General features: G+C 38.4%; 1 protein-coding gene across 1 annotated transcript in view; it reads left to right on the forward strand.

The window, feature by feature from the left end:
• Positions 1-216: 216 nt before the first annotated feature.
• LOC127696233 (vomeronasal type-2 receptor 116-like) overlaps positions 217-16798 on the forward strand; it is a 42752-nt gene continuing 26170 nt past the window's right edge. Inside the window, exons 1-2 of the mRNA XM_052198799.1 lie at positions 217-265; positions 5259-5457. Coding sequence (XP_052054759.1) covers positions 217-265; positions 5259-5457 — 248 coding nt within the window. The remainder of the gene's footprint in view (positions 266-5258; positions 5458-16798) is intronic.

Below are 16798 nucleotides of genomic sequence, written 5' to 3' on the forward strand. Positions count from 1 at the left end.
AGTTTAATGGTAAGAAATCCTGTGGCGATTCTGCATTTTTGCATAGGGTACTAAGGAGGTCCAGGGCTTGGTAGCAACAGAAATGCTGACAAGGGACCCAAGATGTGGTCCACAAGACTGATGGGATAACAAGGCTGGTGCTGAGAGCCAGCCAATGAGTTCAGAGATTCAAGCTAAGATGGTGGTAAGTTTCATGAGGGGAAAAGGGAGTGAAATATGGACAGACTCCTTCTAGATCATCAGCAAAAAACTAGAGTGCGAGCAGGTAAATTAGTTATACGCTAGCAGGTAGACAGGTTTATAAATATTTCATGCTTTAGCTGAGGTAACAGAAAATCAATGGTGATGTATAAGTAACCTTGAGTGGTACTGTGGAGGCATAAAAGAGTTATTTTCATTTTAAATTGTTAAAAGTTTTAAATTAATATGTCACAAAACCAGATGGTACTGTGTGCTTTGTACTAGTTGAGAGGCAGAAACAAGAGGATTGCAAGTTCAAAGCCCTCCTGAGCAACTAAAGAAGCCCATCTCAGAAAATTTTTTGTTATTCTTACTTTTTGTTTGTTTGGGGTTTTTTTGAGACAAAGTATCTATATAGTCTTGGCTGTTCTAAAGCTCACTGTGTAGACCAGGATCTCAAAGAACTCCTTCTGCTTCTGCCTCTCAAGAGCTGGGTGGGATTAAAAGTATGTGCCACCATTTCCAGCCTCAAAAAGAACTTTTTTAAGGATTGGTGCTAATATTTAATAGGCCACAGTGTATTTTGTACCTGCAAGAAGAAAACACACACACATACTCATACCTGAACACCCTGGATGTGTGGAGAGAAAGAAAGGATTCCATTGTAAAAACTAAGTATTGTTGACACATATTGTTGACATGATGTGTTGAAACACATCAGTTTTGTAGTCTACTGCTTACATACTGTTTGCTAAATGTCATAACTTGTGGTTTACACACCTCTGCAGCACCCTTCCCTGCCATAAGCCAGGGTCAAGCTGGGAAGACAACCACTGAACCTTTCTGGGTTGAATGTGTAGGCCATTTGTATTCTGTTTCTTAGTTGTGCTGGCTAGTTTTATATCAACTTGAGAAGAGGGAACCTCAATTGAGAAAAGACCTTCATGAGATCAGGCTGTGGAAAGACCTGTCTTGTGTTTTCTTGATTACCAATTGTTGGGGAGGGCACAGCTCCTGGGATAGTGGTCCTGGGCTCTAAGAAAGCAGGCTGAGTGAGCCATGATAAGCATTTCAGAAAGCACCATCCTGCCATGGCCTCTACATCAGTTCCTGTCTCCAGAGTCCTGCCTATTTGAGTTACTGCCCTAACTTCCCTCAGTGATGGACTGTTACCTGGAAGTGTAAGAAAAATAACCCCTTTCCTCCCTAAATTGTGTTTTGGTCATGAACATTCACCACAGCAGTAGTAATCCTGACTAGGACATTAGCAAATGTATTTAAGCTGTTTGTTCCTTCTGTGCACTATACTCTTTAATGTCTTGAGGACTGCTGTCCTGGAATCATTGGAAAGTTTATACCAAAGAATAAATTAACCTGAGATATTTTATAAATAGAATTAAAGTGGATCTGCTCAGATGTCACTCATATCAAATATTCGTGATTCTTGAATGTGATGTGCCCTTGTTACATTTGTGTGTTTGGGACAGAATCTCTCTGGGTAGAAAAGTCTGGCCTTGAGCTCACAGATATCTGCCTGCTTCTACCTCCAGAGCATTTAGTCTTTAAATAAAATACTTTAAAAAGCAGTTAATCCCACCTTTCCTGGCCTTTCTTTATTTCTATTTTAACTCAAAAATTGTTGCAAAGAATAGTTTTAGAGTTGGCCATGCTATCAACATCAAGGCTGAGGCAGGAGGATTGCTGTAGGTTCAAACTCAACTTGGGCTACAGTGAAATAAAGGAAGTAACAGGGAGAAGAGTTAAAGGAAATAAAATGGGAATATTTTCAATTTCTGTAATTAGACTTTAGCTCCACCATCACCTTTTATGCTTAAATTTTATGTTATAGCACTGTGGCCAGAGTCTTTGATGTTGGGATATTTTCTTAAGTTAATCAGGATTTTCACTGTGGTTTATTTTTTATTGACCTTTTATTTTATGTTTATAGTTGTTAGACTTATATATGCCTGTATACCACATATGTGACTGGTGCCCACAGAGACCAGATGATGGTATCAGATCTCTTAAAACTGGAATTATAGAGAGTTGTAAGCCACAATGGAAGTACCAGGAATTGAACCTAGATCCTCTGGAAGACCACCCAGTAGTCTTAACTACCAAGCCATCTCTTCAGCCCCTTTCATTATCTTTTAATACATTGTAATTAGGACTGTTCTATGGGTGTTTCTAGAAAAAAAATATCTTCTTTGTTCAGTGAAGGAGAGAACAAGCAAATGAACTAGTGAAGCTGCTAAAACCACTGAGGGATTCCTTCTGCTCTTTCTTCCACATCCATCCTCTGGCACAGCGCACCATACCCAAGTGGCACAGGGAGGCAGCTTAACCTCCCAGGAGTGCAGAGAGGCCAGGCAGCACAGGTAAAACCACCCCTGCTGTTCAGAGGAAACAGCCAGAAACCCTGAGGACATAAGAGCCTAGGAACAGCCTGGGACAAGAGTCTTCTGATTATCACTCAGAATTGATCAAGGCAAAAGAGCTACATACCCAAATATAACCACAAGAGAGTCGGTATTGCAGAAGTACCTATATACCAGTGTGCACAGAGAGAACAGGTTTCCCAGGAGCACAGATACAGAGGCTTACATGACAGATAAGCCACAGTCAGAGACAGCAACACCAACTAACACCAGAGATACCCAGATGGCAAAAGGCAAACTCAAGAACATCACCAACAGAAACCAAGGCAATATGGCACCATCTGAACCAAGTTCTCCAAAAACCGCAAGTCTTGGATACCCTAACACCAGAAAAGCAAAACATGGATTTAAAATCACGCTTCATGATACTGATAGAGGATTTCAAGAAGGACATAAATAACTCTCTTAAAGGAGTACATGAGAACATGAGTCAACAGTTTGAAGCCCTTAAAAAGGAAACACAAAAAAAAATTGCTTAAATAAATAAAAGAGAACATGGGTCAAGAGGTAGAAACACATAAAGTGGAAACACAAATATCACTTAAAGAAACACAGAAGAACATGGGTCAACAGGCAGAAGCCCTGAAAGAGGAGACACAAAAGTCCCTTAAAGAATTACAGTAAAACACAAACAAGTGAAGGAACTGAACAAAACCATCCAGTATGTAAAAACAGAAGTAGAAACAACTAAGAAATCGCACAGGGAGACAATTCTGGAGATAGAAAACCTTGGAAATAAATCAGGAGTCAGATGCGAACATCAGCAACAGAATACAAGAGATAGAAGAAAGAACCTCAGGTGCTGAAGATGCCATAGAAACCATTGACTAAACAGGCAAAGAAAATGCAAAATGCAAAAAGTTTGTAACCCAAAACATCCAGAAAATCCAGGACACAATGAGAAGACCAAACCTAAGGATTATAGGTATAGAAGAGAGTGAAGATTTACAACTTAAAGGGCCAGCAAATATCTTCAACAAAATTATGGAAGAAAACTTCCCTAACCTAAAGAGAGGGATGGACATAAAAGAAGCCTACAGAACTCCAAACAGACTGGACCAGAACAGAAATACCTCCTGTCACATAATAATCAAAAACCCAAATGTACTAAACAAAGAAAGAATATTAAGAGCAGTAAAAGAAAAAGGCCGAGTAACATATAAAGGAAGACCTATCAGAATTACACCAGACTTCTCACCAGAGACCATGAAAGCTAGAAGATCCTGGGAAGATATAATACAGACTCTTAAGAAAACACAAATGTGTGGAGTCAGACTCCATGCACATTCCCAATTCATCTGACATGGTATTACCACCAAGTATACAAAAAGTATAGAATATCACAAGACACTGTTTACCCAATCCATAAGTCTGCAAAAGTATTGAAAAATATTTAAACTGACAAAGTTATAATTCAACCAAACTATGAAACTGATTCTTATTCATAGAAACTAAAAAAGTACAATAAACTCCATAGCAAAATTTTATTATAAGTCAGTGACATACCAACCATTCCAAAATGGAGTTAAAGACTCCACTTAATTCAGTGTTGATAATACGGGCAAAAATTTAAGGTAGTTGAAAAAGTAGAAATCAAATTTAATGCTCCATCAGTGTCACTAATTGTAATCTAACCAACTTACATAAATTAGCATAACAGACATAGATCTGTGTTGTTACAATGGAATCCAAGACATAACTATTTCAAAACAAATACCAACTAGACATGAATGAAAAATATAAGATATATACTAATATTAGCAATAAAATTTTTTCTCATGAATGACACCTAAATTCTTTCATTCCTTTGATTAAAGTGTATGAAATTGTTCTCAATCATATTAATGAACATCAACTTAAAGAAATGTTTCATCAAATGGCGCTGATTGCTAGGGACTGATTATCAGGCAAGATATCAGCATAATAATTCAGTGAATGTCTGCACAGGTACTGATATTGGACAGGATGAATGTTGAATCTCTATACTTTCAGGCATATTTGGATTTAGCATAATGACATGTTCTCCAGTTGACAAGAATCACAGAAAGTTTAAGGAGATTTTGTAAACATGACTAGCATACAATAGTGTATGGACAACAGAGAGAATGCTAAACTACTGGCTCAACAATGCATGTGAGACTACCCTCTGTACACTAGACAATGGAAGACATAATCTCCCATGATTCAACTCAAAGTCTGAATGATATGGAACATTTATGACATTCTCAACTCTTGTCTTACTATGGAGGTTCTGACAAAATCCATTGTGATTATACATATGGCTACTGACACCTGGTCTAGTCCAAGCTGTCCAGGAGAAGATTGTCCCTGGAAAAAAATTATAAAATGGATATTAATGAAATCATGGCACCTGAGGATGGAAAACATGATCTTCACAACATGTTTTCAAATACATTTTGATCAAAAGTTTTCAGACCTCAGATGTAGAGCTTGAGGCCAGAAGTTTCTCGATGTATCCAGGGAGTATGACATAGGATGAATGGAAAGGAACTATTAAATATAATATGTAGATCTCCAGAGAGCAGTAGCCTTAAAACAGACACTTAGGCGTAAATGTGTGTGTGTGATGTTTGCCTGCATAAGAAACAGATTTTGCAACTGCTCCATCTTATATCCTAGCAGACATGAAGTGCTACACTATTTCCTTTTTGCTCCTGATGTTTTCTCTCATCTTGTGCTGTTTGACTGAACCCATTTGCTTTTGGAGGATAAAGAATAATGGAGATAATTATGGAGACTTAAGAAGTGACTGCGGTTTTCTCCTTTGGACAATGGAGGGACCTATTGAAGACAAATTTTATAATATTTCTGATTTTAGGTAAGTCATTAACTTTATTTCCTGCTTCAGTGTTATGTATTAGAAATACTTAGCTGTATACACAATCTGTGGGATTCTGTCCTGTTCTTCCTCCTGTAACTTTAGGAACCACTGAAAATTAATTGTTACACCAATCACTAATTTAATACAGTTAAATGTGTCAAAGTTTAGTTTAGCTTTTCTACATTAGACTCTAGTTCACAATGCTGGACAATGAGAAAGACTGGATTCTATCTGTTGAGTCCTTGTGGGTATCATATGTTGAAAGAAGTCTCTATCTGCCTTGAATTCACACTCATCTTTGGCAAGAGCTCATTATGAACAGACTGCATCACTGCCTGTATTCAATTGTCTGCCAGCAATTGCTGTATGAGCATTCATCTAAACGCCTTCATATAGTTTATCTAATTTTGGTCTCCAAACCAGTTGGATATAAACTCATACATTGAAATATTTGTGTATGTGCAGATCAACTATACCTGATTACATGTATTAAATTATATACATATACATCATATACATATACATATATACTTGTGAATATACATATACTTTGCTTTTTAAAATAGTCTTTAAATGAGCCACTACTGCCATTCTGGAGTTGACACAGAATGTAGAAAAAGACTCCCAGGCCTCATATTCTGTTACCAGAATAATATTTTCATCCAATTATGCAAATGTCCAGTCACATGTTGGGCTTATTTTCAGTATCAGATAGATGGTCAATATTTCTATTAGTTATTGAATAAATATAACATTATAGCAAATCTAGAACAAACATTCTTCTTATGGATTAGAAGCTGTTCTCTTTTTTTTATTCGATATATTCTTTATTTACATTTCAAATGATTATCCCTTTCCAGGATCCCCTCTCCCCGAAAGTCCCATAAGCACTCTTCCCTCCCCCTGTTCCCCCACCCACCACTTCCCACTTCCCTGTTCTGGTATTCCCCTACACTGCTGCATTGAGCCTTTCCAGAACAAGGGGCCACTCCTTCCTTCTTCTTGCACATCATTTGATATGTGGATTGTGTCTTGGGTATTCCAAGCTTCTAGGCTAACATCCACTTATCAGTGAGTACATACCATGAGTGTTCTTTTGAGACTGGGTTACCCCACTTAGGATGATGTTCTCTAACTCCATACATTTGTCTACGAACTTCATGAATTCATTGTTTCTAATGGCTGAACAGTACTCCATTGTGTATATATACCAATTTTTTTAAATCCATTCCTACATTGAGAGACATCTGGGTTCTTTCCAGCTTCTGGCTATTACAAATAGGGCTGCTATGAACATAGTGGAGCATGTATCCTTATTGCATGCTGGGGAAACCTCTGGGTATATGCCCAGGAGTGGTATAGCAAGGGTCCTCCAGAAGTGTCTTGCCCAGTTTTCTAAGGAACGACCAGACTGATTTTCAGAGTGATTGTACCAGCTTGCTATCCCACCAGCAGTGGAGGAGTATTCCTCTTTCTTCACATCTTCGCCAACACCTGCTGTCTCCTGAGATTTTCATCTTAACCATTGTGACTGGGGTGAGGTGAAATCTCAGGGTTGTTTTGATTTGCATTTCCCTAAAGACTAATCACATTGAACATTTCTTAAGGTGCTTCTCATCCATCCGCAGTTCTTCAGGTGAAAATTCTTTCTTTAGCTCTGTACCCCATTTTTAATAGGCTTATTTGGTTTTCTGGAGTAGTCTAACTTCTTGAGTTCTTTATATATATTGGATATTAGCCCTCTGTCAGATGTAAAGTTGGTGAAGATCTTTTCCCAATTTTTGGTTGCTGATTTGTCCTTTTGTCCATGTCTTTTGCTTTACAGAAACTTTGTAATTTTATGAGGTCCCATTTGTCAATTCTTGATCTTAGAGCATAAGCTATTTGTGTTCTATTCAGGAACTTTCCCCCTGTGCCCATGTCCTCAAAGGTCTTCCCCAGTTTCTTTTCTATTAGTTTCAGTGTATCTGGCTTTATGTGGAGGTCCTTGATCCATTGGGACTTGAGCTTAGTACAAGAAAATAAGAATAGATCAATTCGCATTCTTCTGCATGCTGACCTCCAATTGAACCAACACCATTTCTTGAAAAGGCTACCTTTTTTCCACCAGATGTTTTCAGCTCCTTTGTCAAAGATCAAGTGACCATAGGTGTGTGGGTTCATTTCTGGGTCTTCAATCCTATTCCATTGATCCACCTGCCTGTCACTGTACCAATACCATGCAGTTTTTAACACTATTGCTCTGTAGTATTGCTTGAGATCAGGGATACTGATTCCCCAAGAAGTTCTTTTACTGAGAATAGTTTTAGCTATCCTGGGTTTTTTGTTATTCCAGAAGAATTTCAGAATTGCTCTTTCTAACTCTATAAAGAATCAAGTCAGAATTTTGATGCATAAAAGCATTGAATCTGTAGATTGCTTTTGGCAAGATGGACATTTTTACTATATTAATCTTGCCAATCCACGTGCATGGGAGATCTTCTGAGGTCTTCTTCGTTTTTTTTCTTCAGAGGCTTGAAGTTCTTGTCTTACAGATCATTCACTTGATTGGTTAGAGTCACCCCAAGATACTTTATGCTGTTTGTTGCTATTGTGAAGGGTGTCATTTCCCTAACTTCTTTCTCAGCCTGCTTATCCTATTTGCTTGAATTGATTTTACAACCAGCCACTTTGCTAAAGCTGTTTATCAGCTGTAGGAGTTCTCTGGTGGAGTTTTTTGAGTCACTTAAGTATACTATCATATCATCTGCAAATAGTGATAGTTTGACTTCTTTCTTTCCAGTTTGTATCCCTTTGACCTCCTTATGTTGTCTAATTGCTCTAGCTAGGGCATCAAGAACTATATTGAAAAGATATGGAAAGAGGGGGCAGCCTTGTCTAGTCCCTGATTTTAGTGGGATTGCTTCAAGTTTCTCTCCATTTAGTTTGATGTTGGCTACCTGTATACTGTATATCCCATCCTGCGGGACCTAGTTATTCGGGGAGTCAAGGAGGACTGGCCTGAAAGAGAAATGGGCGGAAAGAAAAGCAAAGCTAAGCAAAAAGGGTGTCTTGTCAAGGCCTCTTTAATGAAAAGCTGAACCCCTGGTTTTGAATACACCGTGAGAGGAAGTAGGGAGGGGCTGAGGGGAAATGCTAAAGGCACAGAAAGAGGAAAGGTCATCTAGGGCAGATGCTAACTGCGGGCCTAAGCATCTAGCTATTTTTCTGGAATGCTGGTTCCGCCTAGACAACCCCAGGTGTTCAGCCAAGATAACGATCAGCCTTGTGTGAAGGAGAGGATGGCTTAGCTGTAAACAGAAAGATCAGTGAACTCTCAAGGTGAGAGCTGTTGAAAGTCTGGTTTCCCACAGTTTGGTCTCCAACCAAAAGCTGTATATTGCTTTTACTATGTTTAGGTATGGGCCTTGAATTCCTGTTCTATCCAAGACTTTTAGTATGAAAGGATGCTAAATTTTGTCAAATGCTTTTTCATCATCTAATGAAATGACCATGTGGGTTTTTTTTCTTTGAGTTTGTTTATGTAGTGCATTGTATTGGTGGATTTCCATATATTGAACCATCCCTGCATCCCTGGGATAAAGCCTACTTGATCATGGTGAATGATCGTTTTGATGTGTTCTTGGATTCAGTTTGCAAGAATTTTATTGAATATTTTTGCATCGATGTTCATAAGGGAAATTGGTCTGAAGTTCTATTTCTTTGTTGGATCTTTGTGTTGTTTTGGTATCAGCGAAATTATGGCTTTGTAGAGTTGAGTAGTATTCCTTCTGTTTCTATTTTTTGGAATAGGTGTTAGATCTTCTTTGAAGGTCTGATAGAATTCTCCACTAAAACCATCTGGCCCTGTGCTTTTTTTTGTTGTTGTTGCAAGACTTTCTATGACCCCTTCTATTTCTTTAGGGTTATGGGACTGTTTAGATAATCTATTTGATCTTGATATACTTTTGATATTTGGTATCTGTCTAGGAAATTGTCCATTTCCTCCAGATTCTCCAGTTGTGTTGAGTATAGGCTTTTGTAGTAGGAACTGATGATTTTTTTTAATTTCTTCAGTTTCTGTTGTTATTTCTCCCTTTTCATTTCTAAGTTTGTTAATTTGGATACTGTCTCTGTGCCCTTTGGTTAGTCTGGCTAAGGGTTTATCTATCTTGTTGATTTTCTCAAAGAACCAGCTCCTGGTTTTGTTAATTCTTTGTATGGTTCTCTTTATTTCCACTTGATTGATTTCAGCCCTGAGTTTGATGATTTCCTGTCTTCTACTCTTTCTGGGTGAATTAGCTTCTTTTTGTTCCAGCGCTTTCAGGTGTGCCAATAAGCTATTAGTGTATGCTCTCTCCTGTTTCTTTTTGGAGGCACTCAGGGCTATGATTTTTCCTTTTAGCACTGCTTTCATTGTGCCCATAGATTTGGGTATGTTGTGCCTTCATTTTAATTAAATTCTAAAAAGTCTTTGATTTCTTCCTTTATTTCTTCTTTGGCCAAGGTATCATTGAGTAGAGTATTGTTCAGGATCCACCTGTATGTGGGCTTTCTGTTGTTTTTGTTGCTATTGAAGACCACTCTTACTCCATAATTATCTGATAGGAGGCATGGGATTAGTTCAATCTTCTTATATTTGTTGAGGTCTGTCTTGTGCCCAATTATATGGTCAATGTTGGAGAAGGTAACATGAGGTGCTTAGAAAAAGGTATATTATTTTGCTTTAGGATGAAATGTTCTATATATATCTGTTAGATCCAATTGGTCCAAAGCTTCACATAGTTTCACTGTGTCCCTATTTAGTTTCTGTTTTCCTGATCAGTCCATTGAGGACAGTGGAGTGTTGAAGTCCCCCACAATTATTGTGTTAAGTGCAATGTGAGCTTTGAGCTTTAGTAAAGTTTCTTTTACGAATGAGGGTGCCCTTGCACTTGAAGCATAGATGTTCAGAATTGAGAGTTCTTCTTGGTGGATTTTTCCTTTGACCAGCAAGAAATGTCCTTCCCTGTCTCTTTTGATGACTTTAGGTTGAAAGCCAACTTTATCTGATATTAGAATGGCTACTCCGGCTCATTTCCTGAGACCATTGGCTTATAAAATTGGCTTCCAGCCTTTTACTCTAAGGTAGTGTTTGTCTTTGAAACTGAGGTATGTTTTCTGTATGCAGCAAAATGTAGGGTCCTGTTTAGGTATCCAGTCTGTTAGTCTATGTCTTTTTATTGGGGAACTGAGTTCATTGATGTTAAGAGATATTAAGGAATAGTGATTAATTCCTGTCATTTTTTTATGTTATTTTTATATTTGAGTGGTTATCTTCTTTTGGGTTTGATGAAAGAAGGTTACTATCGTGGTTTTCCAAGGTGTAGTTTCCCTCCTTGTATTGGTCTTTGGCACCTATTATCCTTTGTAGGGCTGGGTTTGTGGAAATATATTATATAAATTTGGTTTTGTCATGGAATATCTTGGTTTCTCCATCTATGGTGATTGAGAGTTTTGCTGGGTATAGTAGTTTTGGTTGACATTTCTGTTCTCTTAGAGTCTGCATGAGATCTGTCCAGGATCTGCTAGTTTTCATGGTCTCTGGTGAGAAGTCTGGTGTAATTCTGATAAGTCTTCCTTTATATGTTATTTGTCCTTTTTCTCTTACTGCCTTTAATATTCTTTCTTTGTTTAGTACATTTTGGGGTTTTGATTATTATGTAACAGGAGGTATTTCTGTTCTGGGCCAGTCTGTTTGGAGTTTGGTATGATTCTTGCATATTCATGGGCATCGCTCTCTTTAGGTTAGGGAAGTTCTCTATCATAATTGTATTGAAGATATTTGCTGGCCCTTTCAGTTATAAATCTTCACTCTCATCTATACCTATAGTCCTTAGGTTTGGCCTTCTCATTGTGTCCTGGATTTCCTGGATGTTTTGGGTTACAAGCTTTTTGCATTTTGCATTTTCTTTGACTGTTGAGTCAATGGTTTCTATGGAATCTTTTGCATCTGAGATTCTTTCTTCTATTTCTTGTATTCTGTTGCTGATATTTGCATCTATGGCCCCTGATTTCTTCTCAAGGTTTTCTATCTCCAAAATTGTCTCCCTTTGTGATTTCTTAGTTATTTCTACTTCTGTTTTTAGATCCTGGATGATTTTTCTCAGTTCCTTCATTTGATTGTTTGTGTTTTCCTGTAATTCCTTAAGAGATTTTTGTGTTTCCTCTTTCATGACTTCTGCCTGTTGACTCAATTTCTCCTGCATTTCTTTAGGTGATTTTTGTGTTTCTTCTTTATTGGCTTCTATCTGTTGACACATATTCTCCTGAATTTCTTTAAGTGATTTTGTGTTTCCATTGTAAGGGCTTCTAACTTATTCATGTTTCCCTGTATTTCTTTAAGAGATTTATTTATGTCCTTTTTGTGTTCCTCTACCAGCATCATGACCAGTGATTTTAAACATAAATCTTGTTTTTCTGGTGTGTTAGGGTATCCAGGACTTGCTGTTGTTGGAGCATTGGGCTCAGATGCTGCCATATTACCTTGATTTCTGTTAGCAACATTCCTGCATTTGCCTTTTACCATCTGGTTATCTCTGGCGTTAGTTGGTCCTGTCACTGTCTGGTGTTTGAACCTCCTGTGAGCCTGTAAGGCTATTTCCGCACTACTGGATGACTGGGTTTCCCCTGGCACAAATTGCTGATGTGCTGCCCTCCTTTTGGGTGCCCTTGAACCCTGGTGTGTCTTGCCCCAAGCAATGCTATACTCGGGTTGTCTCTGTGAACCTGGTGCTGCCTGTCTGCTCTGTCAGGGAGCGAAGATGGCAGATGCTGCGGAGACCTTTTCCAAGTGCTGATCACTCTGCAGTGCCAACGACCCCCACAACAGGATTGGGCACAAACAGCTCGCAGAACTTCCCAGGCCCTCGGTACAGGCAAAAGCCTGACAGGCTGAGACCCAAGCAATATTAGCCTAGGGCTATGTCTGAGTAGCTGGCACTGTCTGTTAGATCTCTCAGGCATCCTGGAGCCAAGATGGCAGAGTGCCCCTCCAAGTGCCATTCGAGAAGCTGTTCTCAATGTGGATACATAGTTCTGAGATCCCAAGTATGAGGTGTTATCATTGGTGGCTGCAGATTATGAGGGAAGGAGTGTTGAAATCACTTACCTTTTACTTAATGAATGTAACTGGAACTTCCTTTTTCATGAATCAAGGGTTTCTGTGCTTTTCTGTCTCTGACTCTCATGTCATCTTTTATTCAACTTTTGTGTCTTTAAGATTTAAAGAATATGTTTTCCAATTGTTAGACATAGAACACTGTGTATACTTGGTAGTGATTGTGGCTTCACAGTATTATACTTCTGTGTTAGCTCAGTAGGAATTTCATTTCTCATGTATTATCCCACACCTCATTGGGAAAATAGTGGAAATTCTTTTTGGTGACCCTTTTGTAAGCAATAATAAGTTTTAAAATTACAAAAATATGAACTGTGTCAACACACTTTTCAGGTCTAGGAAAAAATACTTAGCTCCAAACTCTCAATTGAAAAATGCAAATGAGCATGTATAGTGGTTTTACTCCTAATGAAAGGTAATCGCTAATAATAACAGATGAAGTGCCAACTATGCTAGGGCAGATGAACACATTTCATACAGACAGAAGATCTCTGTACTCAGACATCACTTAACAGATCTCAAAGAATTAGGAAGACTGAGGTGTTAAGAGAAATCTGATAACCTTTTTTATGAAATTGAAATAGTAGCAATACACTAAAAGGTAACATTGAATTATGTTTAAAAGAGCCTAAAGGATAATATTCTGGTTATGTGGTATGTTATATCATTTTGTATATTTTGAAATGAATAAATAAGTTTTAACAAGATATATCAAAAAATGATTATTCTGTTTGTTGAATATTAACAGTTGAAAATATTAAAATCATGTTCTAAAAACATCATGGAAATATTATTGATAATTTTTCTCACTGTGATTATAATTAGAATTTTCTTAATGTTTAACTTCAAAGAGTTTTTGCTATTTTGAAATTTGTAAAATACTTACTGATAAAATAACTTCTAGAAACACTGATAATCTTTTTTAAGTAAAATGATTGCTAGACAATGTATACAGATATATAATGCATTTTGAATACTCTCACACAATATCAGGTAGAATTGTATAAGGGCTTTTGAATATATCTTTAATGTTAATTTTTTAGTATTTTATGCTCTTTGATTATGCTTAATTTCCAAAGAATAATTGTATGTTTTGAAACCATTTAGCACTTAACATTAGATATAGGATCCTCAGTTATGGATATTATTAAATATTATTAATGATATTTTTAGGGTATAAAAGGATAGGAATATAAAAGTTGAATAAATTTGATATGTTATTTGATTCTCAAAATACTCAATATTATTAAGATGTTTGATGTATAATGTAACTGTCCAATGGCTTACAGTCAAGCAGGGCTCACCTGAAAGGAGGGCTGTAAATAAAAAGAGGTGGGGACAAGAGAAGCAGGGAGCTAAGACAGTATTCAGATCAAGCCTCAAAGTTTATTTCTGTAGCTCCAGCTTTTAAGCCCTTTAACAAACAAAGCTCTTCTTGAGAAAGTTCCTCTACAGACTAAACAGACAAAAGTTCCTCTTGGCTACACACACTACTCTCATGGCAGTACTCTGGCTCTCCATTGTACCCCCTTTTTTATTTTTATTTAATAAAAGATGCTCCAGTTGAATATAGCTGTCTTAGACTGGTGTCTATATTGTTCCTTCTTACCCTTTCTTGCCCTTTCATCCAAGCTAGACTTGATCTTTCAGGCTGAGCACTCACATGATCTAAGGTCACACCCATCTTCCATATACATCCTTGCTGATAACCTGTATGAGTCCAACAGAGTCTATCAAACAAAGCTGTTAAGGGGAGGATAGGTGGAGATGGAGAGTCAGTAGCATAATTAGTCATACTAGCCACTCCCCTATATTCCAACCAGTCCAAAATCTTGAGGTCAGTCCCATGGGACTGATAAAGCACAGGCATATTCCCTACACAACTTTTACAGGGAATTGTGATACTTTTGCATTCCCTCATTACATATGAAATAATAGAAAATACAGCCTAACTCCAGCCTTCTTTTTTTTATTTATTATTTTTTCATTTTTATTAGATATTTTTTATTTACATTTCAAATGTTAGCCCCTTTCCTGTTTCTCCTCTGAAAATCCCCTATCCTATCCACCCCCCCATGTTCACTATCCAATCCATTCCTGTTTGCTTGTCCTGACATTCCCCTACACTGGGATGTAGAGCCAAGGGCCTCTCTTCTCATTGATGTCCCACAAGTCCATCCTCTGCTACATATGTGACTGGAGTCATGGGTCTCTCCATATGTACTCTTTGGTTGGAGTTTTGATCCATTCTTTTTTTTTTTATTCTTTTTTTAATATATTTTTTATTCGATATAATTTATTTACATTTCAAATGATTTCCCCTTTTCTAGCCCCCCCACTCCCCGAAAGTCCCGTAAGCCCCCTTCTCTTTCCCTGTCCTCCCACCCACCCCTTCCCACTTCCCCGTTCTGGTTTTGCTGAATACTGTTTCACTGAGTCTTTCCAGAACCAGGGGCCACTCCTCCTTTCTTCTTGTACCTCATTTGATGTGTGGATTATGTTTTGGGTATTTCAGTTTAAGGAGCTCCAAACACTTCATATTCCAGAGCCTGCTCTTTGTTAGAAACTAGGTAAAAGGTCACATTCCAGAGCCTGCCCTTTGTTCAGAGCTAGACAAAAAGGCCTTGAATAGGTGATGCTGGCCCCACAAGGTAACTGGAAATGAGCTAAGCTTATCTTGCTTTTGTAAACTGCATACGCCTTTACTCCTATCCAGGAGTTCATGCAGCTATAGACTCCAATAGGAAACTGGTCCACTGAGTGCGGGCTTTGATAATTTAAACTGATTGGCCTAAAAACTATGGAGTGGTACAAATCGATTGGCTCACACTTCTCGGGCTATCCATGCTAAGGAATTATTGGTTAGTGATTCTCGGGCTTTGTTGTAAACTTATAAAAGCTGTTGCAATTCGGCACTCAGGGTCCACAGTCCTCTACCCCTGCCCTGTGTACGGCTGTGGAACCCAGAATTCTGGAATAAAGAAATCCTCATGTTATTGCATTGAGACCGTTTCTCGTGAGTGATTTGGGTGTCACCTTCTCAGGCATGGGGTGCTGGGGCACCCTCAGTTTTTGGGGGTCTTACACATAATGCAGAAAATATTGCAGTGCCTGGTAACCCTCAGCCTGAAAGCCAGTGGGTAAAATTACTCACATGCCATTTAAACCATCTTTTCATGAGTCAAGATCTTTTCCCTGAAATGTATAGAAGATACTCTCAGACATCCAGTAGCATTCCACTTTGAAAAGCATAGGGAGATACCAATTCCCAATCCTTGGTAATTAATTTCTCTGTTGATTATAGCCACCTGCAGCCACGGAGAACCAAGTTCACCTGGAAGGAGGGCTGGGGATGAAATAGAAAGAACAGGTAGGAGAGAGAAATAACAAGCCAAGACAAGGATTTTCTGATCAAGGCCCAAAATTTAATTTTCAGTTCTGAGTTTCTATAGGCAAAGACCCATCCTTTGTTTCAGCTGAGTTCTGTTGCTTTGTTCCTGCTGGATTCTTTTGCAAAGTAAGCTCAGTAGGAGATCAACTCCTCAGAACTCTAGCAGGGGAATGCAAATGTGGCCAGAAGCTGGCTCCAACAAAGTGTAAAACCATCAGGGTTTTGCCAACTCAAGGCTGGGGGGGAAGGCACAATTCCTCCCTTTTTACTTATTAAAAATTAGCTGGACTGGGGCAAAAGATCTACTTATGCTCTGTGATTCTGTCTGGGATTTATGGTGGCTGGTGGCCAAGAGTTTTGGGTTGGTTTTTTTTTTTTTTTTTGGGGGGGGGGGGGTTGGTTTCTTGAGACAGGGTTTCTCAGTATAGCCCTGGCTATCCTGGAACTCATTCTGTAGACCATGCTCCCTCAAACTCAGAAATCCACCTGCCTCTGACTCTGCCTCCCACGTTCTGGGAGTAAAGGCGTGCGGCACCACTGCCCAGCTAAAGCCAAGACTTTCTTAGGTCTGAATCTAGACTCTCTCTTATCCGTCCTGGAGGACACTTGCAGCTTGCTTGTGTTTATTTACACAAACATGCACTTAATGTATTTCTTCACAGCGATAAAAAACTGCCATGGTGAGTCACTGAGCTTTGCTGAGAGCCATCCTGTGTGGAGGCAATCAACCTGCTTAAAATACAAAGTCAAAAGTTAAGAGCAAACAGGATTAAAATTGTCTGTGGGGATGTCCCAGGTATCCAATTCAT

Source organism: Apodemus sylvaticus, chromosome 11 (genome assembly GCF_947179515.1).
Source record: "Apodemus sylvaticus chromosome 11, mApoSyl1.1, whole genome shotgun sequence".
NCBI lineage: Eukaryota > Metazoa > Chordata > Mammalia > Rodentia > Muridae > Apodemus > Apodemus sylvaticus.